Source organism: Apis laboriosa, unplaced genomic scaffold (genome assembly GCF_014066325.1).
Source record: "Apis laboriosa isolate Shangri-la unplaced genomic scaffold, ASM1406632v1 scaffold173_cov153, whole genome shotgun sequence".
NCBI lineage: Eukaryota > Metazoa > Arthropoda > Insecta > Hymenoptera > Apidae > Apis > Apis laboriosa.
The window spans coordinates 387,908-414,681 of NW_025222150.1; the positions used below are offsets into that span (position 1 = coordinate 387,908).

At 26.8% G+C, this 26,774-nt stretch overlaps 5 protein-coding genes and 1 long non-coding RNA gene across 11 annotated transcripts in view; 3 read left to right on the plus strand and 3 right to left on the minus strand.

Annotated features, from left to right (window-relative positions):
• Positions 1 to 4,763, minus strand: part of LOC122711580 (semaphorin-1A-like) — a 363,003-nt gene extending 358,240 nt beyond the window's left edge. Inside the window, exon 1 of one of the 2 annotated variants that reach the window (XM_043930485.1) lies at positions 4,647 to 4,763. The gene's annotated coding sequence lies outside the window, so the exon portion shown is untranslated. Of the gene's footprint in view, positions 1 to 2,895; positions 3,538 to 4,646 lie in introns of those variants that run through there. The other variant, XM_043930486.1, reaches the window with a different exon arrangement.
• On the plus strand, positions 2,672 to 6,625 carry LOC122711581. The gene is made up of 3 exons (XR_006346120.1): positions 2,672 to 2,961; positions 3,923 to 4,147; positions 4,474 to 6,625. It is a non-coding gene; the product is annotated as an uncharacterized LOC122711581 (long non-coding RNA).
• Positions 6,626 to 9,894: 3,269 nt separating this feature from the next.
• LOC122711579 (alpha/beta hydrolase domain-containing protein 17B) lies at positions 9,895 to 11,779 on the minus strand. Its single transcript, XM_043930484.1, has 3 exons — positions 10,930 to 11,779; positions 10,113 to 10,245; positions 9,895 to 10,035 (listed from the first exon to the last, which is right to left on the minus strand). The coding sequence occupies exons 1-3, from the start codon at positions 11,571 to 11,573 to the stop codon at positions 9,952 to 9,954; spliced, it is 861 nt and encodes a 286-aa protein (XP_043786419.1). The 5' UTR covers positions 11,574 to 11,779; the 3' UTR covers positions 9,895 to 9,951.
• Positions 11,780 to 12,226: 447 nt separating this feature from the next.
• Positions 12,227 to 15,805, plus strand: LOC122711609 (homer protein homolog 2). Of its 3 annotated transcripts, none has more exons than XM_043930559.1 (7): positions 12,227 to 12,423; positions 13,588 to 13,744; positions 13,828 to 13,959; positions 14,146 to 14,397; positions 14,491 to 14,637; positions 14,740 to 15,015; positions 15,274 to 15,805. In XM_043930559.1, exons 1-7 carry the CDS (start codon positions 12,398 to 12,400, stop codon positions 15,457 to 15,459), a joined length of 1,176 nt encoding a protein of 391 aa, XP_043786494.1. In that variant the 5' UTR covers positions 12,227 to 12,397; the 3' UTR covers positions 15,460 to 15,805. The 3 variants fall into 3 exon arrangements, with proteins under 3 accessions (XP_043786494.1, XP_043786495.1, XP_043786493.1); XM_043930560.1 differs by having other exon boundaries at positions 14,494 to 14,637; XM_043930558.1 differs by having other exon boundaries at positions 14,146 to 14,637.
• Positions 15,806 to 17,071: 1,266 nt separating this feature from the next.
• On the plus strand, positions 17,072 to 21,321 carry LOC122711610 (methylosome subunit pICln). Of its 3 annotated transcripts, none has more exons than XM_043930562.1 (6): positions 17,072 to 17,176; positions 19,782 to 19,907; positions 19,985 to 20,130; positions 20,280 to 20,456; positions 20,547 to 20,636; positions 20,771 to 21,321. In XM_043930562.1, exons 2-6 carry the CDS (start codon positions 19,789 to 19,791, stop codon positions 20,860 to 20,862), a joined length of 624 nt encoding a protein of 207 aa, XP_043786497.1. In that variant the 5' UTR covers positions 17,072 to 17,176; positions 19,782 to 19,788; the 3' UTR covers positions 20,863 to 21,321. The 3 variants fall into 3 exon arrangements, with proteins under 3 accessions (XP_043786497.1, XP_043786498.1, XP_043786496.1); XM_043930563.1 differs by lacking the exon at positions 17,072 to 17,176 and adding an exon at positions 19,088 to 19,381 and having other exon boundaries at positions 20,298 to 20,456; XM_043930561.1 differs by lacking the exon at positions 17,072 to 17,176 and adding an exon at positions 19,092 to 19,381.
• Positions 21,322 to 21,565: 244 nt separating this feature from the next.
• LOC122711591 (regulator of nonsense transcripts 2) lies at positions 21,566 to 25,947 on the minus strand. Its single transcript, XM_043930517.1, has 2 exons — positions 25,807 to 25,947; positions 21,566 to 25,301 (listed from the first exon to the last, which is right to left on the minus strand). Exon 2 carries the CDS (start codon positions 25,290 to 25,292, stop codon positions 21,843 to 21,845), a length of 3,450 nt encoding a protein of 1,149 aa, XP_043786452.1. The 5' UTR covers positions 25,293 to 25,301; positions 25,807 to 25,947; the 3' UTR covers positions 21,566 to 21,842.
• Between the last annotated feature and the right edge of the window lie 827 nt (positions 25,948 to 26,774).

Consider the following 26,774-nt stretch of genomic DNA (forward strand, 5'->3'; position numbering starts at 1 on the left):
GGTTACTGTACATATTTCTTTAACAAACATGACATACTTTACTCATCCCAATGCATGTCTCGTGTTTGCATCCACTGACATGTTCTTTTCTTACGGTAGTAGTCAAGAAACAGTAAACGCGACTGAATGGAAAAAGAATTTTGTCTAGGAGTCTAAAACATATTTGCGAATGTATTATTTGCGTGTAACGATAAAATAGTAGCTATCAAAAGTATACAGATTGAAAGATACGTCAATAAATAACTGTTCGTTTTAAATTAATTCAAAATTATGCTTTGTGTGAATAAGTTTACTTATAAATTAAAGATAAATTACTTATTTGTACAAAGCTTTGTTTCTATTAATTTTCAAACATGTTTTGCATGTTATTACTTCTTACAAATAGCATAAAATAGTTAAAAATTTGAGAAATATTATTTATTATTAATATATTTATATAAGAAATTAAATTAATAAAGATTTTAAATTTGTTTATTAACTCTAATCTTCAGTTTGCTATACGCATATCACATGTTAACCTCATTTTTTAAAATAAAATTTATATTAATGTTTAATTTCTAATAAAAAAAAAACAGATATTAAAAAACAAAAAAAAGAACTTCTATAAAAGATATTAATTAAATGTCAATTTACATTAAACAGACCTTGTTAAATTTCAATAAATAGCTAATTGAAACAAAAAGCGCGCATCGATCTTCGGATCATTTAAATCATTACAAAACAAAAAAATAATTCATTTATTATGAACAATAGACACTGTTCTAAGTAATAAACGTCATAGTAGCGATCGATTTACATTTGCTGTAAGCAATTATAGAGGCCACTGGACTTTCATTGCATTATAATAAAAGATATTGAATAAAAATCAAGCTTTATTAGTAAGTATTTATCGACGAAAATAGTATATCATGGGAATAGTGTAACATATGATCATTAAAAATATTCCAATATGATGAAAAACTACAATATATTCCAAAATGAATTTGAAAATTTAATACTAATATTAATTTGGTAATAATATTTCTGAATAAACTAAAATATAAACCATATCGCTCATTTGCTATGATAAAAAATATAATATATAACTTTAAAAAAAATGAATTTGAATTTGTTATTAATTCTTATAAAGATGTAGAATAATATCACATCCAAATTTCAGATTAAACGCTTTACTATAAATATATTTCAATTATTATAGAATATTACTAATTTAAAACCTAATCTAAAATTACAAATGTAAATGAATGCAAGAATTCAATTTACAAGAAAACACTACTATAAATCTCATCACAAATCTCATTATATGACATTTATTTAGATTTAAATGTAACTTATGTTTGTGAACAGCAAGGGTTAGCCTGTAAATCACAAATATCGCTCCTAAACGCTATCGACACATACATCGACACATATATTTATCTATAACATGAATTCAATACTACCGAAAATATTTTAAAAATTTATTATAATCTATAGAAACTATAATCTCTGAAATCGAATTATTATATCTATAAAAATATTTTGAATATTTTGATTTGATTTATATATATATTCCTAATTGCATTTATAATTTTCAAATGTACACGCTAAAGAATTTTCAAAAAAAAAACGCCATATGTATATTTAAAAAATAATAAAATTCGATAGTTATATTTGGAACATTTTCCTTTAGTCTCATACAGACCCAATATGACTACAAGCTTATCGTGGTCGACCACCACGCGTTGTTACGTTCAAGTCGTGGGGCCCCTCGGGCGAAAAGCTCGAAACCGGTTCTGAGCGTACAGAATGGCCGGGTAGCCGGTCAGCATGTATATACGATTGGCTACGACTTTCTAAACTTCCGTCGCACAGCTAAACGTACGCTTAAACCGTGTGCTTTATTTTTCATTTTTCTCTACCGATATGTCACGGTGAAAATGTCTGAAAAGAATTTACCTCGTTACGTCGAGCATTGACGCTACACGCGTGATTAATAATTTCGAAAATATTATACTATTACGACGCTTAATAATGGAGCGTGAAAGAAAATGAAACGAATGTAGAAATATAGAAAATTATAATAGAAAGAGACATTTTATTAGTTTATTTATTTTTATACGATATGGGGCAGAATTTCACTTCTTCGATTCTTAAAAATTTCAACCTGTTTGTTTACGTTTCTGATAACACTAGGCACAAATTCCAAGAAACAATGGAAGAACGAAAGAAAAACGAAACAGCTTTAAATGATGATATCATACTGTTTATGCGAACCTCGTCATTAGCATACTGCGAAATATTTAGAAATTAAATATTAAAAATTTTTATGTTCTAATATATATATATTATGGATATATTTGAAGATGCTGTTCATTTCGTATTTCGAAATAATATATGAAATGATAGAAAAGAAAAAACAATTGGAAGAAAAACGCCAATCGGAACGCGTAAATTTTCTAACGCGTAACATACGCTAGAGTCGACACATCACGGCATGTTGGCGTCGTCGCGGCACACGTGTATTTACTATTTATGACAAAGGATACAGCAGTTGTACGAGAATAAACCAACCGTTATTGCACTTCGTGCCAAACGCCATGCAACTTTTGCACGCTACTAGCATTCTTAATTGCACCGGACAACGGTTCGTATTCACGATACTTTTCGTTCTAAGCGATTAAACGTAAGTGTTTCGATCTGTGATAGAAGACCCTAACAAGGTGATAGAAGACCCTAACAAGGTGATAGAAGACCCTAACAAGGTCTTCTATCACCGGTCAACTTCGCATTAACGAATTATTTACATATTAACGATTCAATGATACTATTCAATGATACTAAGGAAAAAATAATACAAATGTCGCCAAAAATAACTAAGGAAATAAATAAATAAATATACTTTTACAAACTTACCAGAAATATAGTCTGGATCGGTGCGAAGCGTATTCGCCCAGTATCAACAACCCTCGATGTGAAGAAGTAAGTCACAAAAAAATCCCAATGGGTGTTTAGCAAAGAATCTTCGTAAAACCTACGCGAGAAGAACTAATATCTACGTCTTTTAACATAAACTAACGTTAAACACAGAAAAGTAACACTGAAAAACACCACCGAATTCACTGTCCTGCTTTATAGGACGTCCCACGTAACTACGGTTTCCCTTGTGATACCGCGTGGGCGCGAGTCGCGACACAAAATGAAAAAAAAGAAACAAATTTTGTCGGCACGTAAAAGCTTCGATAGCTATCACGAGAGGATAATACGTATAGGACGGAACGAAACAACACGCGCGCTGTTCGAGACGCAACTGCCGCCACTACCGACTCATAGTCCCGCTCTACCCCACTTCTTACCCCGCGATCCCCACCATCATCAACCATGTTCCCCACTCTACTGTCTTTTCTGACCATTCTTTGGTCCCTTCAACCTTCGACGATTCTTCGATACTTATACTGCACGCAATACATACTACGCTTGTCTCGATCAAAGACCCTTGACACTTGTTACGAACACATAGATACACATATATTCATACGTGCAAATGTTTAGCCGTGATTTATTTTCATTAAACGATTCATTTGAAACGAACATAGCGTTAAATTCGCGAAAAAAATTAAGCTTACATGAAAAATTTTTCTTTTTATATAGTTCTTAAGCACGCAATTCATATGTAACAATCATTGGTCTCTATAAAGATAATTATTTTTATAACAATCACTTATTCTCAATATAATATCAATCAAATTTTTGCTTATAAAAAGTTTTTTTATATAAATGAACAGTAATATACATATTTATGTTTTTAATATTTTTAATATTATACAACAATTATTATTAACTTTGCTTGTAACATTTTATATAAAGAAAAAAATTATTTTTAATATATGATACGTAATTTTAATGTTTTTGATTGTAATATGTTCTCTTTTTCTTAAAATAGCGGCAGAAAGTTAGACGCCTACATGCCATGCATACGACGCGTAAACGCTCTAATGGACACTACGACAGCGTGTGATATGGAATAAGTACAATTGTTCAGCAGACTGCGTGACGCTATACACCGTGGGCGTGGCAAAATCAAGTTGTTAATAAAGCAATCTATCATAATACAAAAAAGTGTATCGTTCTATATTCAAGATGTTATGATATAGAAATAATATCACAAGTAAACTATTTTTAATGATTTTCAAATCTCAATAAAATAATAAATATAAGATTCGATACGATAAGATCAATATATTATAAAATAAAACTCTAATAAAACTCTAAAATTCTTTTTATTTTAGATAAATATAAGAATATTTTCTTCAATAATTTTTATAAGCAACAAATAAATAATAAATCTGATAAAAAAAATATCAAATATAAAAGAATATTATTTAGCATTTTACATATTGTTATCTGAAATTTCTTTTTTTTTCAAATTATTAATATGAATATAAAATATATATTTTATAAAAATATTATTTCTGAAATATTAAATTTTTTTAGGAATAATGAAAAAGTCACATACAACACGAGCTTACACGAGCACCTACCTACATTGTAATTTCGCGTAGATTACATACGAAATGAAACCCAGAGCCACATGGAAGAAATCATTGGCGATGACAATTACGAATAGATTTTAATCCTCGTGACACGACGGTAGCAGAAAATTTTACCTCTTCTTTGAAGCAGTTTTGTAGGCTGCTTGAAGGTATAGTGCAGCCATTGGAGCTCAAGCTGCCGCGTAACCTGTTCTCATTTTTATCGTCAGCATCAGGTTTCAGCGCAGGTGAGCTGCGAAGGTGCTGAGCCAAGTCCAGCGAACCAGCTCATGGTTCTCGAGCATTTCCTTCTCCCTCGTCATAGAAACGCATTGACCTTCAGGACAAAATGCCGACGATCAATGCAAACGTTGCACCGTATTATCGTTATTTGAGAATATAATCAGAATTATACGATTGCCTAACAACTATTAAACTAATTACGACAGCGTTTTACCCTTCGTGAAATTTAAAGCCATGCTCAGGAACAGTCTGCTTCTCCAATCCAATAAAAAAAAAACTTGATGGATACTAAGAAAAAAGAAAAGAATTCCCAAATATATATAATTAATATTCTTAACTTAATTTAATAATTGAATGTCCAAACAAAAGAAATAATTTAAAAAGAAATTTTCAGCCTTTGATAATTCGTATATCATATATTTCTTTATTATATATTAAAAAGAAATTTTTATTTCAAGGAACTTGTTGTATTTCAGTACATTTGGGGAAAATTTTTAGCTTGACAAAGGACGTGCAATTGGATCGTATATAATTATTAATGGACAAAACACGCAGAAATGTTTTACTGTCATTTCTATAGGATTTTATTAACATTGTTACTTCAATAGCATTAATTACAGATACCAATTTGCAATGATCAATACTAACTAAAAGAGAAAAATGTTTTAAAAAAAAAGGAAATGAGATTACGAGTATATATATAATTTCGATTTTTAGAAAAGTATGACAATGAGCGGCTGCATTATTTAAATACAATTCTATCACTTTAACGAATGTAATGTATATGACGACCAATCGTTCAAACAAAAGGATAAAAATGATTCCTATGAGAAATGATTTATTCGATAAATGAATAACGTTAAAACAAGCTGTATTGAACAATGCGAGCTTGTGTATATGATTTACATACATAATAATTATATATTATTTTAGACTTCGCAAAGATTAATAAAGTATTTCGCAATGCAGTACGCTCAAGTCAAGTGCGATCGAAGTATAAAATCTTAAAACAACCCTAATCGGGTGCCCAGCAATGTGTTTCAGACTATGCATTCTACACAATCTCATAAGAAATAATGTTATTTCGGCTGGTATTATATCTTTATGCGCTAAATAAAACAATAATTTCATTATTTACTCCGAAATAAACGATACTCATCTTTCTTCTCTTTCTTCTCTTTCCTGTGTTATAATAATTTTGTAATGAACTACGTGTTATTTATTTATCAAACAACTAATCAACTAATTCACTTTGTGACTACATTTTGTGATACATATGACATATGACTAACGATCGATTCAAGGGATCTTGTAATCTCTATCATTGTTATCTCCTCCCTCCCATCTCTTTAACCTATCTTCTCCCGTAAGTACATTAGATACGACCGAACAGAACATCGAGTATATTATTTCTAATATTTCACTTACACGCTAATATGTACAGTTATGAATACCGCACCGTGATTCGCGTGATACCCAAAGAAAAAAAAAAAAGACCATTGAGTACCATTCTACCAGCACGATGCAATTATGAAAGACGAAAGTGCTGTTCAAAACCGGTCGATTGCTTGACGCGTATTGAGAGACAGAGTAGGACAATAAAAAATAGTAAAAGAAATGAGCGAGAGAAAGAGAGAAAGAGAGAAACACACGATGGAAAACGAGAATGAAAGTAGAAGAAAGAGGGGACACGTATGCGTTCGAAATATGCTGTACAAAAGTTATTTTTTATCCAGTTTTATATACGACCAAATCTATTTTTCGTCGAGCACCGATGATCATTTTGTTATTCTATATATGTATATGTTGTTTTTACTAAGTTTACTATAAAATTCGCTCTTTGAAATATTCGCCGTCTATAAAACTGGATATTTGTCAAACAACAGTATAAATTTTTTTTTTCACAAGTTACGAAATAGATATTAGAATTGCGATCGATACAGATCAATTTAATAGCGGCTACGTGAAAGCCAATGGAAGAGTAGTATCGGACTCTCTATCTCGATACTATAATGCATCATAATGTATTCTAAGAGATTAATATTAAAGGAAAGTGAATATAAAGATTGATAATTAGATAATAATTAATAAAATAACAATGCAAAATAAGTAACGAAAGTAATATTTGAAGATAACAACATAGATAACAACAATTAAGAATATCAAACTTATAGATAAAATAACGAAAATTATACATTATTCTTAATTATTTTGCAATAGTAATTCATTAATTTTTTTTTGTTTTAATTAAATTTTAAGAATTTTATATTCACTTTCCATTCATTCATACCATTACAATTACACATACATTTAATTTCAATTTATACTCATAATTTGAAAACATTCGTAGTAATTTATTATTTAAAAGATAACAGGGACGGGTAAAAATTTTCAAGAAAATTCAAAATTAAAAAAAAAATTTCTACAGAAATACATACATGTACTAGCGCCGATTCATTCCATTGGCTCCGTACAGTCACGTTGTCGCATACATTATACATACACTAATGAAGAAAAAATTATTTAATTGTACTGTATTTACATTATCGAGATATAAAAATACTAACAAGAAACATACCTATAGACAAGATCCTCCAAACGATTCATCTCTTTAGAAATAAACTAATTCATAATCAAGTTTGGCAGTAATATTGTCCCTATCTAGTTGCATTCTTATTGTTATCTCATCATCTCATTCATTTTCAGTAAAACGTAACGTCTTTTATGACGTCTCACACTTACACGATTTCTTAACGCTATCCATTAATTTTTAATCTCTATTCTAAATTCTTTGCTATCTTGGAAGATTTCCATTGCTCACTGCACAGGCCTCTGCTGTGGGTCAATATAAAAACAAATGTTTTCGTTATCGATACAGCTATCATATACACTGGTCACAGTGACAGCGATTTATTTATAAAAACATGCGATTTCACATTACATTTGTTTCACCGCTGAACCTAATTTATAAAATTGAGTCATAAAAGGAAACACTGAATGCCAAATATACATCTCATTCACTAATAAATCTACTAATTGCTGCTTATTTTTTTTTAGAAAAATTTTAGAAAAATAAGTTTAAATGCATAATGAAATAATAAATGATGATGAACAAATTCTTAATTAATCAATAATATAAAATTATAATAATCATAATATAAAATTATATTGAAATTTTTAAATTAAGAAATAGGTTCAGCGAAGAATTCTCATACCATATACTTGCTACAGGCAAGTATAATACCACTCGTGGTAGCAGAAAGTATTTCAATGTAAGCCATTCGACTCCCTAATCTTAAGGAAGATAATAATAAAAATAATAATAATAATACTCGACATATTTGTCGTAACAACGTTCCACAGCATATGCTATAAAAACGGCTTACAACATACACACGCATGCACCAGTATGTGTGCGCATGTGTAATAAGAATATTTAATATGCACAGATATATTATTTCATATCTCTAGAAATATAATAAATTTTATGTATGTATTATATGTGTATTTATGTGCACAGTCTCACTAGCACTGTTACAGCCCGAATAAGTGTCGTGCGTATAAATCTATGATTTCTTTAAAGTTATGTGGAAGAATAATGGAGCGACAACTTGTGGGATTCATGTTATTTAGTTAACACTTTGCCTCTAAAGTTGCTTTGTTAAATTTTATCAGAATGTTCTATATATAGTTTTCTTTTTAATTTTTGAATAAACATTTCCTGAGCATTCAACTGACGATGTTGGAAGTCCAGTTTTGTCCAGAAATTCTACTAGATGAATAACTCAAGACTGCTTCATTTGTTGACAATGTTGCACAACTCACCGACGCTTCTGCTTCGAGGCGTATATCGTGATTTTTTAAATTGTTGTATATTTGAAAATAAATTAGTCTGCATTGATGTCCTTTCTGAAGACTTTGAACTAATATCCGTTTGTACGTCTATATGCGACGGACTCTTCGAACGTACAGCGTGATGAGGACTTTCACGATTTATAGTAAATCGGGACAATAAACTGGAATCATTGGATAAAATTTTTGAACTTGCAGCCAATCTACAAGCGCAAGGAGAACACTTTGGTAAATTTATCATAATTTTATCCGGTTCGATTGTCAAAGATGATCGACCAAATTTTCTTAAAGGACTGCAAAGAATTTTTTTAGCTTTCAATTTTTTCTCTATAGAATCATTTTTTCCTTTATCCTTACATGTTTTTTCAAAACTCTTACTTGCAAATTTACTGTTCTTATTACCCCATGAAAACTTTTTTGAAGATTCTACTGATTTTTCATGATGGATCTGTGTATCATGTTCTTCAGACTTCTTATCTTTTATAGTTGTATCTTTATTTAGAATTTTATTACTGCAATATTTCTTATTATTTTTAGTACATTCTGAATCCAACACAGATTCTATACTGCTATATTTGAACTGATTTATAGGAGATTTTTTCTCTGATTTGAACTGACTTTGACTATTTTTACAATCTGAAATACTTTTATTATTATCATTAGATATATTGGAATATGATGACAATGACTTTTCTTCAATAGTATATTGTCGGCAGTCTTCAACCTGTATGTCAACTAAAGTTGTATGGGATATTTGTATATCAGCTTTCTTATGGCTTTGACCAAATGAATTTTTTAAAGTTCTATGGACAATATTCTTTTGACTTTTAGTAAATGGGTTTTTTATATTTTTTGGCAAAGAAATATGTTTTTTTGCAACTTGACTAATATGATTTAATCGAAAGTTATGGCGAATAGAAGTACCTTCTAATATTGTTTTATTATGTTTCTTATCTTGAATATTTGTTATCAATTCTTCTTCTTTCATATTTTTGTCATCTTGTTGAATAGCTTTTTTTGAATTACTATCTAAACTTGAGTCATCATCCTCAGAACATGTTTCCTTTAAAGAATTTTTATGATGAATTTTCTGATTAATATCCACCTGTTGATCACGAAAGAAAAATCCATCATCTATAGAAACGAAAGATGATTCTTCATCACAGGGGAGGACAGGTGCCTTCTCCCCTGTGGAAGGCGATTGCTAGACAAGCTTTTCAGTCTGTGAGCTTGTTGAAATAGAACTGGTAGTGTTTGAATTATTAGAAGTGGTGTGTCCTTGACTGCTCACATGTGTATGTCCTCCTCCCTGCCCCCCCTGATTCTGGGAGAGGCTTAGTCGCCGTCAGTTTATCAGTTCTACACTTACAAATTGCTTCAATCGTTCTAAATATTGATCATACAATTCTACATCATTATGACCAGCACCCTGAAAATATAAATATAATATTTATATAATTTTTTTCTTTAGTATTTAAAAGAAAAAAGATGAAAAATCTTATATACCTCAACCCATAATGGTTCTACTGCTCTTGGACATCTCTCATAAATTGCTAAACCATGATTGAAATTTATTACATCATCTTCAGTTCCATGAATTACCAAAACAGGAGATGTCACTTTTGGTACTTTATCTATACTGTAAAAAAAGAAAATTTCAATGATTCATTATATTTTGTATGTATCATCATGAAGTTTTACATAAATATAAAATATATAATATATTAACAATATAATAAGTAAACCAAGTACAATATCAAATTTATTTTATTGTATATTTTACCTTTAGTTACTTAATATATATTACAAAAAAATGTAAAAATAATAAATAGTTAATTATTATTATTTTTAAATTAATTTAATTAAATAAAAATAAGAGATAGATTGCAAATAAGCGACAGTAAAAGTGCAAAACCTATTAGCGAACTATATGTCAACGGATCATGTAATTTATAGGTTTCCATGACACATATATATAGATAAACTTTTATTGCTTCCCATATTTTAATTCCGAAAAACTATCACTCAACCATGGAAAAAATATAATTTAAGTTTCCATAAAAGTATCAATAAAGTATTTAATTTATTTTACATTTAGTTTAAATTTTAAATATAGAATTTTCTTTTAAATACTTGTGTGTATGTGTTTGTATATGTATACATTTATATCTGTACCACGTGTATGGATGTACACCTGAACTGGATGATAGTGTCATGCGCGTAAAGTTAGCTGTGCGAATCACAGCATGCGATAAGCGGATTATAGATCGCGTTTCATTTAACACAATAAAGGGAGATACACGTATTTCAAAGTTTAACCTACCTCGGGAACGCATCAAAGAACCAAGTTCTTTTGGTATTAGGAAAAGCAACTCGCATTCCCGACATTAAAGGTGAATGCAGAACAACTGCGCCAACCTCATATCGCGCGGCCAGATCGACTGTGGGTACAGTCCCGATACTTTGACCATATAGAATGATGTTTTCTGGGCTAATACCGTAACGTGTTCTAAGAGCATGCCACGCAGCATCTATATCCGCATAAAGATTCTTTTCTGACGGTTTACCACCAGAAACTCCATAACCCGAATAATCATAACTAAATATGTTACAATTTATTCTCGATCCAAGTCCTAAATAAAAACTAGACATCTGTCCCAGATCGACTGCATTTCCATGGGAATATAAAATCGTAAAACGTGCAGTAGCTGAACACCGTACAAATAAACAGGCTATTCGATTTCCTCGTGATGTTCTTGCATAGAAACCTTCTACCGACTCTTTCTCCCTTTCTGTATACTGCCATTCTGCTCTTTCAGATAAAGAAATTGTAACTTTGGAACCTTCATCTTCAATAAATGCATACGTAGGTTCAGGAGGTAGAAACGCTAGTTTTGCAGCGATTCTGGACGGGCAAGGCGGACAGCAAAACAAGCAACACAATTCACTAAAACTTAACCCGTTCATCGTTCCACGGGGAAGTTACGCGCACGCGAAAACGCCGTTTATCACGTTTCTTCGTGGAATTTCCACATCGAGATTATCGCTTTGATTCAAAAATAATTCCATGCACTGTACTTCTTACACTTAATGATTCAATCACAATGTCATTTGTTATCGTACTCTTGAAAGAGTCACTCACGATGAATCAGCCATGACGGCTTTCAAGACGAACAATTTCTCTCCCTCTTGTTTTCTCTCTTTCTCATATAATGCCCCCACCCACTGAACGTTGCGCACTTTCATTGTATTCAGGTAAAACGAGATACATACTCACAAGATAAGGATAGAGATAATGGCACTACTTTGTACGTTGTTCTTCTATTCATTGCTTGCTATTGGTGAAAGATTTAAAAGCAACGAGATGATTCGATATGTAACGAAGAATGGTCGCGTATTCAAACACCGTTAACTTATATTACCAACCTTCCAAATAATAATGCAAAACATATTATCGGAACATAAGTATGCGCCTTGCGATGCAAATACATCTAGTGATTTTTCTGAAAGAAAGCTACGAGGTTAGCAATAGCAACCTTTCGTGGAAAATCGATTAAATCCAGGTATATGGTAGAAACTCGACTAGTTTCATGTTGTTGCGTGATCGTTGTCGTTCGCTATACAGTTTTAGCCGATGGCGGCTGTCAACTGGTATAGTTCTGATTTTCGTCGAATAAATTTTTATAAATCGTTAAATAATTTTGAAAATTTTTATTCGTAAATAATCATTACGCCTTTATATTGAATTGATTTTTCTATGAGACTGTGAAATTAGCATTTACAACATTTGTATGACATCGGGCAAAGAAACAATGGGGTAAGTGAACGTGGTGGTATTCTGCACCGCCTTTTAAGGGTGTGTAATATATGTACACACAAAGTATGATTTTCATATAAATACGATAAACTGTCCTTAATTTTTTTATTACGAATATCATCAATTGATATAAAATAGGTCGGTTTCATTATGTTAGCTAATGAATAGTGCTATCCTTTCTTGTCTATTTACTATCATATTCTCGACTTCATCGCAGTTACGCATTTAGATGGGTGCGTACATAAGAAGACTCTGGACCACAATGTTTTTCTTTTTTTTATTTATATATAACCGTGAAATAAAATAGCGAAAGTGGGATAAATCGACACCGCGTGAAATGTGTTTATTCTAGTTGTTTACTCGTGCATTATTTGATATATTTTTAAATTCAAATTATGAAAGTCAATTCTGTCAATTATAGAAATATTTATCACACTAATATTTATTTTACTGTATTTTAATATGATTAATTATAGTAAATTTCGTCTTTTTTAATTTTGGTAAAAATAAAAAATTTTATATAAAATATTATTTCTTTTTAAATTAATTTTATAAATACTTTATTAATATTTTATTAAATACTTTGTTAAATGTTAATTATTTTTGTTGTAGTTATTTTTTCATATGAAATAAATTTATTAAAATTGTTTATTTTAAACAATGTATATAAATTGTATATATATTGCATGTGTGAAAAATTAAAATATCTAAATAAAAATATAATTGTTTTTTATAAAAAATATAACTGAAAGATGCTTGTTCATATTTATTTTATTTGATTTTCTCCAAATTTATACAATCTGTATTATTATAATGTTAAATTGTAACATTATTAGATTTCCAAATTTATATAACATAATCCATATTATTATAATGTTAAATTGTAACATTATTAGATTCTCATTCCATTAATTTTAAGGCATGTAAAATAATATGTATATTTGACATTTTTTAATGTACTTAATTTTGTTATGTTTCTGTGAAATATACATGTAATAAAATATGTTTTACCAAAAAAATAAACTTCAAGATATTGATATATATTCGTTATTATTAAAACACCTATAATTTTTATTTTGAATATAAGATATAAATAGATGCTGCATGTATAAATTAAATCAATATATTTAAGTACCTAAGTTTCTTGCTTTTAATAAATTGCAGCGAACAACCAATTTTCACATGTAAAGCACACGTGTTTCATATTGATCCTAAGACAAAAAGATCTTGGGTATCAGCATCTACAGCAGCAGTCTCTATTTCATTTTTTTATGACTCAACAAGGAGTCTATACAGAATAATTTCTGTTGAAGGAACAAAGGTAATTAAAAAATAACTTATAAAAAAATAAATTTATAATCTATTTAAAAATTATTTAATTCTATTCTTTTTTTCTTTTTTTAGGCAGTAATAAATAGCACTATTACTCCAAATATGACCTTTACAAAAACATCACAGAAATTTGGACAATGGTCAGATGTTAGAGCTAATACTATATATGGTCTTGGTTTTTCATCTGAAGTAGAATTAGGAAAGGTTTGTGAAATGTATTTTAATTTAATGTAGTAATTTTATATTATATTATATCATAAAAATATTTTAATAATATTTTTAGAAATTATTTAATTAAAATTTATTATATTATATTTTTACATAATTATTATATTATGTTTTTACATAAATTAACTACTGCTATTAAAGACAATATTATTCATTTGGCAGTTTATAGAGAAATTTCAAGAAGTGAAGGAGGCCACTAAATTAGCTAGTGCTAAATTACAATCAAACAGTTCATCTGTTACACCTGCTACTAGTGCAAATGTTAGCCCAATTACATCACGATCGGGTATGCCATCATCAGAACAAGATCTTATAGACCCACCAAATTCATCGATGATTAATTCCAATGTGTCAGCATCAAATAATCCCAACCCAAATGCCAACGTGATTTCTACACAAAATAGTGTATCTTTGGTAAGCAGCAGTCCCTTACCTGGTAGTTGTCAAAATAAAGTGGATGATGAATTGAAAAATACAGTCCATTCAAGATCACAGAGTGTTTCTCAGCAGAGTACAGAAAGTCCACAACATCAAGGGAAATCAGCACAACTTACAACACAAGGGGGACAATCAGCTGAAATGCAACTTAAGTATGAAAATGATAGGCTGAAACTTGCATTAGCACAAAGTTCTGCAAATGCTAAAAAATGGGAGGTATGGTTTTATATATATTAAAATAAATATAAATATTCACAAATTAATCATTATATATAATTATATTATATATAATATAATTCATTATAAAAAATTTGATAGGTTGAATTAACTACATTAAAAACAAATAATGCTAGATTAACAAGTGCATTACAAGAATCCACAGCTAATGTTGATGAATGGAAAAGACAGCTACAATTATATAAAGAAGACAATGCAAGGATCAAGGCCAAATATGCAGATCTAGAAGCTGGAAAAATAGCAGAAGGCAATAGTGAAGCATTAAGGTTGAGAGTTGAAGCATTAGAAAGTGAACTTAGAACAAAAAATGAAGAAATCAAAGCTCTTACTATAGCTACAAAAAATAAAGATTTTGTAGTATGTATATAATATAAGATATAATATTATTAAATATTAATAATTATTCATATGATTTTATGAAAATTGATATGAAATATTATTATTTTATAAATAAGATTTATTATATTAATTGTTATTTCTTCAAAATGATTTTTATTTAAAAATATATAATATAATTCAATAATTTCAATAATAATGAGGAGAAGTACTTAAAAAATACTATTTTAGTGAAATATCTAATTATATACTCAAATAATCTATAATTTTATTTTTTAGGCCTTACAGAAAGAAAATCAAGAACTTCGTGAAATGTTAAGGGTTGTCCATGAACAATTAGAACTTGCATTAAGCGCAAATAAAGTCCAAAAACAAAATTTGGATACATTAAATGCCAGATTAGCTGGATACATACAAGATTTGGTAACTGTACATCGAGAAATTACAAATACATTGCAATCTTAAGTTTACATGTAGTGATGTTTAAGAATATTCTTCATGGGAGTTTTGTATTTATGATATAAGCAAAATATACAAATGGACGGTGTAGATTAATACAAAGGGAAAGGTTCCAAAAAAAATATGCATAGTAAACAGAAATCTCAAAAAATAAACTTAGAATATTATCTATCTTTAAATGATAAAGATAGATTACATCTTTTTAAAATATTTATTGTGTATTAAGTTAATAATAATATTTGATGTTTTTCTTCATAACTCTTCGTGCCATATTCTTATTGTATATAAAAATATGTTCATTTTTAAACATGACATACTTTTTTTTTTAATATACATATTTACATATAACAAAAAATAAATGTAATATTTTTATTTTTGCAGAGATGAAAATATAAATCTTATTTAGATATTCTTATCTTTTTATATTATATTGTATCATAAAAATATTTTAAAATTATTTTTAGAGGTTATTTAATTAAAATTTATTATATTGTTTTTACATAAATTAACTATTGCAATCAATTTTATTAATTTTTTTTTAAATTTATATTTCTACACAAAACATAAATCTTATTTAGATATTATATAGATTATAACATATTGTATTATAAAAATATTTGGAAATTATTTTTACAGGTTATTTAATTAAAATTTATTGTATTATGTTTTTACATAAAATTTTATAATCAATTTTTATTAATTGCGAAGATTAGATTTACGTATATATAAGTAGTTCATTTTTTCTGATAATTTTGTTTTAATGTTTGAAAAATAAATTATAATTACAATTATAATATATACCATCGTCACTAATACTATTATTTCACTGATTTCTGTCAATCTTTGATTCTATTACTATTAAGCTATAACTTTTACGATATTTTTACAATTATTAAAATTATCAATGCTATTATAACTACCTCCACTGCTATTGCTACATTACTAATTGCTGTTATTATTGCTTATAGTATTATCGTTAGTGCTACTTCTATAATTGTTATTACTGTTACTGTCAATCATGTTATCATTACATGCCTACAAAAAACTTTTATGATATTTAAAAACATAAAACATATCAAAAATGTCACGAGATTTAATGTGATATATGTTTCTCGATGTTTTTTGGAACTTAGCCCCTTGAAGACAACAAAAAATAAAATTCAGTTACCCATGAACACAACTAAGAAAACTGCACAATTAACATTAGTAACGTTTAGCGATATTCAATTATGTAGTATAACTATTTAATTCAGCTGTACATTGTATCCATATTGTTCTAGCACATATTATTTACCTTTATTAATAGAATAAAAAATATATAAAATTGAAGAGTCTGGCATGAGTTGTACAGAACCATTGATATCTAATATAAAGTATGACATGAAAAAATATATTATAGAACCCATTTACAATGGGTAACTTAGTAATTTAAATACAAAACTTTACCAGATGTTTTAAGAATGAAAAAAGATGTTTTTAATGTGCGAAATATTTTATTAATTTTTTTTTGAAAACCATGATCGTTATTAATTTATTGTTAAAAAAAATAAATGAAATTTTTTCTAACGTAAATGATTTATTATTCATTTATTACTAGTTTTTTAAATAATCTCTAGCAATCAAGCCAGATATTCTTCAATATGTTGTTTAAATACATAGTATAGATTCATTAGGAAACAAAATTTGCCGAAGAATGCTGATCGATCGTCATAAAGATATTGAGGTGATATTTCTTGTAACAATAATTTTTAGTAGTAAATAAAGTGCAAAATACTAAACAAAGCACTTTTTATTGTACTGACAGTATGTATGTATGTACGTAAAATTGTTATGGAAATGAATTTTAAATTGGAGGAATTGGAAACAAAAGCCTCGCTTGCCACATGTAATCTTAATAAAACATTTTCAGATGGCTTTCTTGTGTTCTATTATCATATTCATATTTTCATATATCAATATTATATGATAAATTTGATTTAACAATTGTTATGAATACCTTTTTATAATATAAATTTTTGTTACATATATATATATATATATATTCATAATTGAAAACTAAAATTATGGAAATATGATAAAAAATTTATTTTTTCATTAAATTTTTTTCAAAAATTTATTTTGCTTCATTATTTTATATATTAAAAGAAAAATGTAACAATTATAAATGATACTAATTTTTCACTTTACAACATTCAAGTTACATTTTATGTATGTTTATAATAGGAATCTTTTAGAAAATCTCATATATAAAATTGAATTATATTCTTACATTATGTAATAATTAATGTAATAATTAAATTATGTTTATATAACATAAGATATGTAAACATATTCATAATAGATTAAAAATTAATATAATTCTAATATGAGTGATATTTGATTGAGTTAAAAGAAATTATTCAAGTAATAATACAAAATAAATAAAAAAAAAATTAATAATAGAGTATATTTATATCATGATTCAAATATTAATATTTTATTTTATTTTAAAATAATATTTTATCCAATTTTTTATCCAACAAAATCAGTTGTTACTATTTACCTCTTATTTTTTATTTTAATTATATGGATTATATAATAAAATAATTTTATATTTTATATAGTTTTTGTATTTTTTATTTTTTTTATTATTTATTTATTTTATTTACATATATTAAAATTTTTAAGTAATTATTATTATTATTATTATTATTAAGTTATTATTTGTTTTATTCTTTGAAAGTAATAAAATAACCTAATTAAATTAAATACATAAATTTTCATTAGTTTTAGATTTTTTTATAATTAACATTCATAAATATAATATATTGTGACAAATTTTTTTAAAATAAATATTTTTTTATTATGTACATATAGTTGAATTAAATTTTACTAAATTTTACTAAATTTATTTTCATTTAATTAAAAAGAAAGCTAGTATCATAAAATTTTTTATTATTATGTTTTAAATATTTAAAATAAAGTTTAATGCATTACAGAAATTTGTTATAATAAATATAAAAGAATATGTAAATAATAAAAATTAATTAAATTTTATAAAAAATAAAAAAGACATTAAAAATATTTGACTTTTTATATAAAATATAATGAATTTTAATAATGACAAACAATTCATAAACTTTTCTTAATTATAAAACAAACAATAACAATTGATTAATTTGTTCATATTAGTACTTACTAAAAAATTGTTTATTGTTATTATACTTTAATTTTATTCATTTAATATAATATAATATTTAATATAAAAATATATATTCATTAAAATATCTTTATGATAAAATTTTTTATATTGTTTCTTTGTTATTATAATAATAATAATTTCGAGATTATTAAATAAATTATACAAAATAAAGTAAAATAAAGTAAAATATTATTCAATATATTATTATTATTCACTTATTCAATATAATTATTATTACAATTAAAATAATTAAATAATATGTAATTGATATATTATTTAAAATAATTATTTATTTTTCTAAATATATTTTAAAATTACTTTTGAAAAATAATTTAAATTGTTTATATTTTATTCTATTTAAACTTTTTTTGATTTGCTATTGACTTAATTTGAAAAATATATAGCAGATTCTCCCGCCTTTTTAAGCATGTATAATGCACTGAACTACCTATAGTTTATCATAAGATACATGTTCTGCATCAATAACGTAAAATAAGAACATAACAGTGTAGAAAAATTTTATATTTCCAAATATTAGAAGATGAAACAGCTATATATTGATTGACATTTGCGATTATAAAGTTATAGTGAATTCTATTAAATATATTTACTATTTCGAAACGCAAAAAGTGATCGAAATATTGTGTAAGAATTAAAGTTGTAAAATCGTTGCCAAGTTTACAAGTTTATTCATTTAGTGGAAAATTTTGTGTCTTGTTATTTATAATTTATTTGTAAAACAAATAGGTAATGAATTTATATATTAAGAGTTTATGAATACCTATACGTAAACGTATAAAAAAAAAAATTATAAAACTAAGAACTCTTCTATTTAAAGCAATAATTATATTATTATTTACTATGTATTTACTATATTATATTTAAAAAAAACTGTATATTTAATTAGTTACATTTCTGATCATCTATTTTTGAAGCACACATATATATATATATGTGTATATATATATATATATATATATATATATACATATATTTATATGTATAATATGATCAAATTTATAATTGTATAAATTCCGGCATAACCTTTTAATTTATTTTTGCTTCCTGCATTTGTTTAAATAGCTACCTTCTCTGATCAAATTCTATTAGTTTTATATTGCAAATAATTTTTAAATAAATGTTGCAGATAAAAAATGGTAGTGCTTAGTAATTTTCTTGCACCACAAGAAGGAATACGTCATGAAGAGCAAAATACTACCGTGTACATTAATGATAGAGAAGTAGGAAAGGGAACTCTGTATATTACAGAAAGGTAAAAATTAAAATAAAGCAAAGTTTTACATTTAATTATATTGTACCCATATTTTAATATAATTTTCATATTGATAGCTTACTTTCTTGGGTGAATTATGATACACAACAAGGATTTTCACTAGAATATCCTCATATATCATTACATGCCATATCACGAGATGAACAAGTACATCCAAGACAATGTTTATATATTATGGTTGATGCAAAAGTTGATCTTCCAGGTATATAAGATTATTTAATTATTTTTCAAAATGTAAAAATAAATATAATTTAGTATATGACAATATATGACAATAAAAATTAAGTTTTTATTAAAAATATTAAAATCATATCTCATCTTTACAATAATTTAACATAATACTTTACATAGATGTATCATTATCACCAGCTTCTGATAGTGGTTCAGAAAATGAATTTGAAGATGCGGATACACCTATTACGGAAATGCGGTTTGCTCCTGACAACACAAATAATTTAGAGGCAATGTTTCAAGCAATGAATCAATGCCAAGCACTTCATCCTGATCCACAAGATAGTTTCTCTGATGGTAAATAAACTTATTATTACAATATTTTATCAACAATTTAATTTAATTTATATTTTATGAGATCTTATAGCTGAATCTATATCTTTATAGCTGAAGAAGATATTTATGAAGATGCAGAGGAAGATGATTTTGAACATTATGATGTTGGTGCTGGTGATGCTCCCTACATTTTACCAACAGGTAAAATTTAAAAATTTATAATTATCTTTACATTAATTCAATAAATTTAATGTTAAAATATATATATATTTATTTTATATAAATAATTTTTATAAAAAATTTTAGGTTTTTTTATTTTCATTCTATATTTTTAGAACAAATAGGTACCAATCATAATGGAACAGAAGCAGATGATGCTATGGATATAGAAGCAGGTCAGTTTGAGGATGCAGAAGAAGATCTATAAAGTATGGAGATAATATAATGCAAGCACGCATTTAGTATTAATTTATAATTACCAGTATCATATACCATGGTAGATATGTGATATTATGGCAGACTGTATAAGAGAGCAGTATCAAACATAAAAACAGCTAACATTTATTTATATTCATTTTGTACACGGTAATAATTTCTTAGATAAAAATAAATAATTGTATATCAAATTTAACTCCTTATTTGTATGTATATTTGTATTTGTTTTTTAGAAAATTATTAATTTTTTACATTTATTTATACAATAAAAATGAAACTTAATATAACAAAATTCTTTGAAAATATCTGCATACGCGCGTGCGAAAGAAAAATATATTAATATTTATGAAAACTTATCCATTTTAAAGTAACACAATTTCGTGATTAATTTTAAATGTATATATATTGTATCTTTTTTATTGTTAATAAATGTTTAAGTTATTAAAAAAAATGTCAAAGTATAATTTAGCAATAAAAAACTTTTATTATTATGTCAATATGTAAATTTTAATTGCAAAATTTGCATTTTGACAAACAATATTGGTGTAAAAATTTAATCAAATTAATTTTTTTTAAATTTAAAAATTATTTAAATGATATAAATGATATATTTTTTTATACTTATGCCAAAATTAGTTTCTTTAATATATCAATTGTGTATCAAAATTGTTTTTTTTAGAATAACTATTTTTCATTTAAACATATAGAAGTACATATTGACACGTATGACGCATTTGTGTATTTTTAATATAATTATAAAATGTATTTTTATACCAAAAATCATATAGTATGGTTGAAAATTCATTTAAATAATGTATATGTAGATATGTATTCTAAATTAAAAATAAAAATTATTAATTTATTATAAATTCTACACAAAAATATCGACTTCAAATAGTCCGTAACTTAGATCACTTGTGATTTTCTAATAGGAAAGTATTAATTTGTTCCAAAAACATTAAAATATTAAATCTACCGTATTTTTTTAGGACCAAAAATAAGATCGGCATCTGGTGCACCTTTGGGATGATTATATTTTTGTCGCCGTTCTCTATTCAAGTTTACCGTTACTGGCTTGGTACTCTGATTAATTGTTTCTTGATAATCTTCTTCCTCTTGTCTTTCTGTAATATTTAATGTCAATCTTTTAACTCGTTCTTTTTCTTCTTTCTGTTCTTGTTCTCTATTTCGAAGATTCATTGCTAATTCTGATGATACTGGAACTGCTAAATTTTTGTATTGTTGCTTGTTACCTTTTCTCAACATAAGTACAAAATCAACTGTACTATTATCAGAAGGTCTTTCTTGCAATTGTTCATATGTTTTCTTAGTACTTTTTACATGTAAAGGAACTGAAATATCTACTTGTTGTGGTTTTACTGAATCTCGCATTCTATCTTGTATATTATCTGAAACCATCTTATCAAGAGCAGACAAAAAATCATCATCTTCAGGACAACTTACTCTTCTAGGACCAGCTGGTAATGCTGCATTTAATTCTGTGACATCCATAATAACACCATCAGTACCACCTTCTGAAAGACTTTGATCTCCTTGGGTATTTTCTTGAGTACCCATAGTGTAATCTCTTTCTGCATCAGCAGTCCAATCTTCTTCTGATTGTGCTTCAGAACAATCTTCAGATTCTTCAAAATGTAAATCAGCCACACCTTTTGCATCTCCACTACCATTTCCAGATGTTACAGCTATATCTTCATCTCCTTCAGCAATTACACTCATATCAGATTCTACATCAGTACGTTCAGTACCATCTTCAGCAATAGGATTTCCAAGAGTGGGATATAATGTATTTCGTAATTCTTCTACAGCACATTGTGCTTCTTTGTAACTTTGAAACAATTGCATTTTGGGTCTTAACATTGTTAATGTATCACGATACATATAATCTATACCCACTGGAAATGGATTTTCTGAAGTCCAAATAGGATCTGTATATTTAAACCAATAGTAATTTTGAAAGAATATTAAGAAATAATCAAGTTTTTTCTTGCTAGAACCACCACTAAAATACTGTCCACAAGTTTCTAATAATGTACAAACTAATCGAATTCTAAAAAGATGATCAGGTGGATCTAAAATACTTGGTATGGAATGATCCATGCTAACTCCAAATGTAATCAAAAGATATAACGTCCGAAAAATATCTCCACTTTCTACCATACGATAATTATACAATTCTCCGAGATATTTAACCATAGCAATGCGGCGTTGATTAAATTTTGGTAAATTTATTTCCATGCATAGTCTTATATCTTCTAATACACCATCTACTACATGAGGACCTATAGTTTCATAATGCGCAACAAGTCCAGCTAATAAACTTCCTACACATCGAATATTTAAATATTTAACATTATATGCGGCAGTGAGACATTTAATAGCATAAGATGATACACTTTCATCTTCCCAGTCTAATTTGCGCATCCATTTAAGAACTTTATCAGTATTTGTTTTTGAAAGATCTTGATATAATAATTTTCTTATGAATTCGTGAATAGGAGGTCTATCTTTTTTAGATACACCTCCTGTAGATTCTGGTGGATTTACATAATAATATGCATTCTCAATTATTGTTACATAACGTGAATCTAATGCAGTAACTGCCTTTTTACGCATCATTTGTTCTAAATATACTTTTGTTCTTTGATGTGAATCTGGTGAACAAAATAAGTATCTTCCACATGTTTCTAATAAATTACAAGCCATTTCAATATGATGATGCGTAAAATCATGTAACAAAACTTTTAAGCAATATAAAGCTTCTATTTTGGAATAAAGTTTAAATTTAACAAGCTCACCAATGTATCTAACAACTTTTACTTTTGATTCAATATTAATTTGATCCTTTTTGCGTACATGATATTTAAAATCATGTTTTAACATTGAACATAAATCATTTCCTACATCAGACATAACAGGATAAAGAATAGCCGCTAATCGTGAATAAAATGGTAATAGATCTAAACGAATTCTAGAAACACCAAACAATGCTTTCACTAACTTTTTTTTGTTATGTTTTGTGTTGAGATTCATTAAGAAATGTACTGCTGCATTATCAATTAATTCACGATTTACACAATTTGGTAAATGTGTTATAAATGCATCTAAAAGTATTTTATTACTTATATTTGAAACCTGTGGTTCTTCCACTTCTGCTTCAGGTTCATCTACTTTTTCAGTTTCTTCTAGTTCATCAAATGTTATTTCCTCATCTAAAGCTTCTTCACTTATTGGAACATCTTGTTTAGGTACTTCTTTCAAATATGATCCTGGAAGAAAAACTGTTAAATCTGGTAAAACTTCATAAAATCGTCTGGTTTCTTCATCTCCCCACATATCTTCTAGAATGCTATTTTCTTCTCCTTCACTAATCATTTTCAATGATTCTTCTGCTTCTGCTTTCATTTCATTATCTATAGGAAGTTCTGGCATGGGTTCATCTAAAGTATCAGAAAAGCTTTGTACATTATTAAGTAAACGATCATAAGATACTTGAAGACTTTCAAGTTTTTCTTTTCTTTCAGAGCTTAGTTCACCTCTAGTTTGTAAGATTTTTCTATTTTGTTTTTCAAATGCTTGAAGATCTTTATGTTCTTTTAATAAATGCTTACATAATGAATTATAATAATCTCGTAATAATAATCTAACATTTTGTTGTTTATCAGGAGAAAGTAATTTGCTTTTAGGTATGGTTGTATTTAACTTTTCAGATATTTCCCTTACTTTTTTGGGTACAAGACCTGCATAATCTTCTCCACAATGTTTACAAAAACTTAATATGATGCTTGCATTGTTATGTTCTTCTTTATCCATATTAATTAAAACAGTTAATGCAGAGCCAAGCAAAGGTAATCCTTGCTTATGGGTAAAAATTCCTGCATTAACTAGTTCAGCATAAAATCGAAGATCTACTCTAAGTTTGCTTGGATTTGTAATTTTATCTACAACCTTTAGAGATAAAATTCTTTGCCAATTTTCAAAAAAATGAGTTGAAAATTCTGCATATGTCTGATGTAAGAAACTGCATACTTTAATAGCAGGTGCAACATCTGTCATTTTTAATTTAGCATCCACCAAAGCAGTAGCAACTTCACTTACATATTTTGTCAAATTTAAATGTGTCATATCTTTTAAAACTGTATCTAACTGTGTACTACTAAAATTTTTTAATTTCTTGACAAATGTGGTATTTCTTTTCAATGTTGAATCTAATTTGCTAAAATATGTTTCAGGTGGTCTATTAGGATTTAAATTGGCTGCTCGAATTTCTTCTTTTGCATTCAGTCGTTGTTCTGTTTCTTTTATATAATCAGTCAAATATTGTTTATCTTCTTCAGATACAGCATCTTGTTCCGAAATTACTTCTGCTGTTTCTGGTGCTGCTTCTTCAACTTCTGACATTGTTTAAATCTATTACATAAAAAACATGTATGCTTGAAAAATGTCATTTAGAAAAGATACTTATAAATGTCATATAAATGTATTCATTAATATTAATTATATCAAAAAATTAATGTAAAAAATAATTTACATGAAAAAATTCATAATCTAAGAATATTTTTTGAAAAGAGTAAATATAAATATTTGATAAAATATAATTTATATGTTTCTAAATTCAAAAATTATTAAAAATTACAGAAATAAAATAAAACATAATTACAGTTAATAATTTCTTTATTTTAAAAAATATTACATTTATTCATACCGTATTATATATTTTTTTACACATAATATAATTTCTTTTTATTTATTTCAATATATTATAACTAATGTACGATATGTTTACGTTTATGACACGTAATATAAAATATAATAAAAACTAAAAAATTATATGAAAGAGATTGAAAATAAAAATTATTGTATTTATGTTATTTTACATAATTGTAATATAAATGTTTTGAAATTATTTACTTACAATTTTTAAATGCAGGAAGGTTATTTTATGGCAGACGACAACTGATTTCTTACCATAGATGAGATACGGAATAGATTTAACATCCCGTATATCATATTATTGTCATTTTTGATGTTACCGATACAACGTAGAATATAATTGCAACACAGATAAGATATAGAGATACATATTCAACGGGATTTTGTGTTTGTAGTCTATGTTCTGAAATACCGATAGCACAAAAAAAATCAGGATGTTTGATATGCCCTCTACGATTAGTATACCAAAGTGAATGAATTATATTCAATCAATCATAAAAGTTGATAAGCTGACAGAATTTAAAAACAATTTTTTTGATATATTTTTTCATAAATATTCCTAAATATATATTATATACATTGAATCGTAGATTTTTTTTACTAAATAATATAGATTCATGAATTGAATTATTATGAATATTATATTACCATATAAATATTTAAAAATAAACATATAAAATGTATATACTTATAAAAATTGTATCGAATAGATTTTATTCAATAGAATTTTAATCAATAGACTAAGCAAAAAAGACAAAATTAATCAAATATCAAATTATATAAATTTTGCAATATATAGACAAAGAAATCAAATATTAAAGGAGGACAGAGATAGGATACAAATTAGAGAATCAGCGCCATCTTCAGAGTGCCGCACATGAAACTAATATAGAAAAAGAAAGTAAATAATAAAAAAAGGATAGAAACAAGTTAAGAATTAACAGTTAGCGCCATCTCTTGAGTATTAAAAACATTTTTTCAAAGATGGTAAAATAGAGTAAGAATTAAGAAGCAGTGCCATCTCGTTTTTTCTGATTTATAAAAAAAACTTTAAATACTGTTTGCACTCAAGAGATGGCGGTAATAATCAATTTTTATCTTATCTTTGTCCTTTTCTATTAGTTTTATCTATGACAACCCAGAGATGGCGCCACTTTCCTAATTTTTATC

Bases quoted from the DNA above. Each gene is read 5' to 3' on its own strand.
- LOC122711579 (XM_043930484.1), bottom strand. From the start codon at position 11,573: ATGAACGGGTTAAGTTTTAGTGAATTGTGTTGCTTGTTTTGCTGTCCG. The intron at 10,246-10,929 runs GTAGGTTAAACT...CTTTTTTTACAG, and splicing joins TTCTTTGATGCGTTCCCGAG to TATAGATAAAGTACCAAAAG. The intron at 10,036-10,112 runs GTATATAAGATT...TTATATTTTCAG, and splicing joins TAGAACCATTATGGGTTGAG to GGTGCTGGTCATAATGATGT.
- LOC122711609 (XM_043930558.1), top strand. From the start codon at position 12,398: ATGACATCGGGCAAAGAAACAATGGG. The intron at 12,424-13,587 runs GTAAGTGAACGT...AATAAATTGCAG, and splicing joins TCGGGCAAAGAAACAATGGG to CGAACAACCAATTTTCACAT. The intron at 15,016-15,273 runs GTATGTATATAA...TTTATTTTTTAG, and splicing joins CAAAAAATAAAGATTTTGTA to GCCTTACAGAAAGAAAATCA.
- LOC122711610 (XM_043930562.1), top strand. From the start codon at position 19,789: ATGGTAGTGCTTAGTAATTTTCTTGCACCACAAGAAGGAATACGTCAT. The intron at 20,131-20,279 runs GTATATAAGATT...TACTTTACATAG, and splicing joins TGCAAAAGTTGATCTTCCAG to ATGTATCATTATCACCAGCT. The intron at 20,637-20,770 runs GTAAAATTTAAA...CTATATTTTTAG, and splicing joins TCCCTACATTTTACCAACAG to AACAAATAGGTACCAATCAT.
- LOC122711591 (XM_043930517.1), bottom strand. From the start codon at position 25,292: ATGTCAGAAGTTGAAGAAGCAGCACCAGAAACAGCAGAAGTAATTTCG.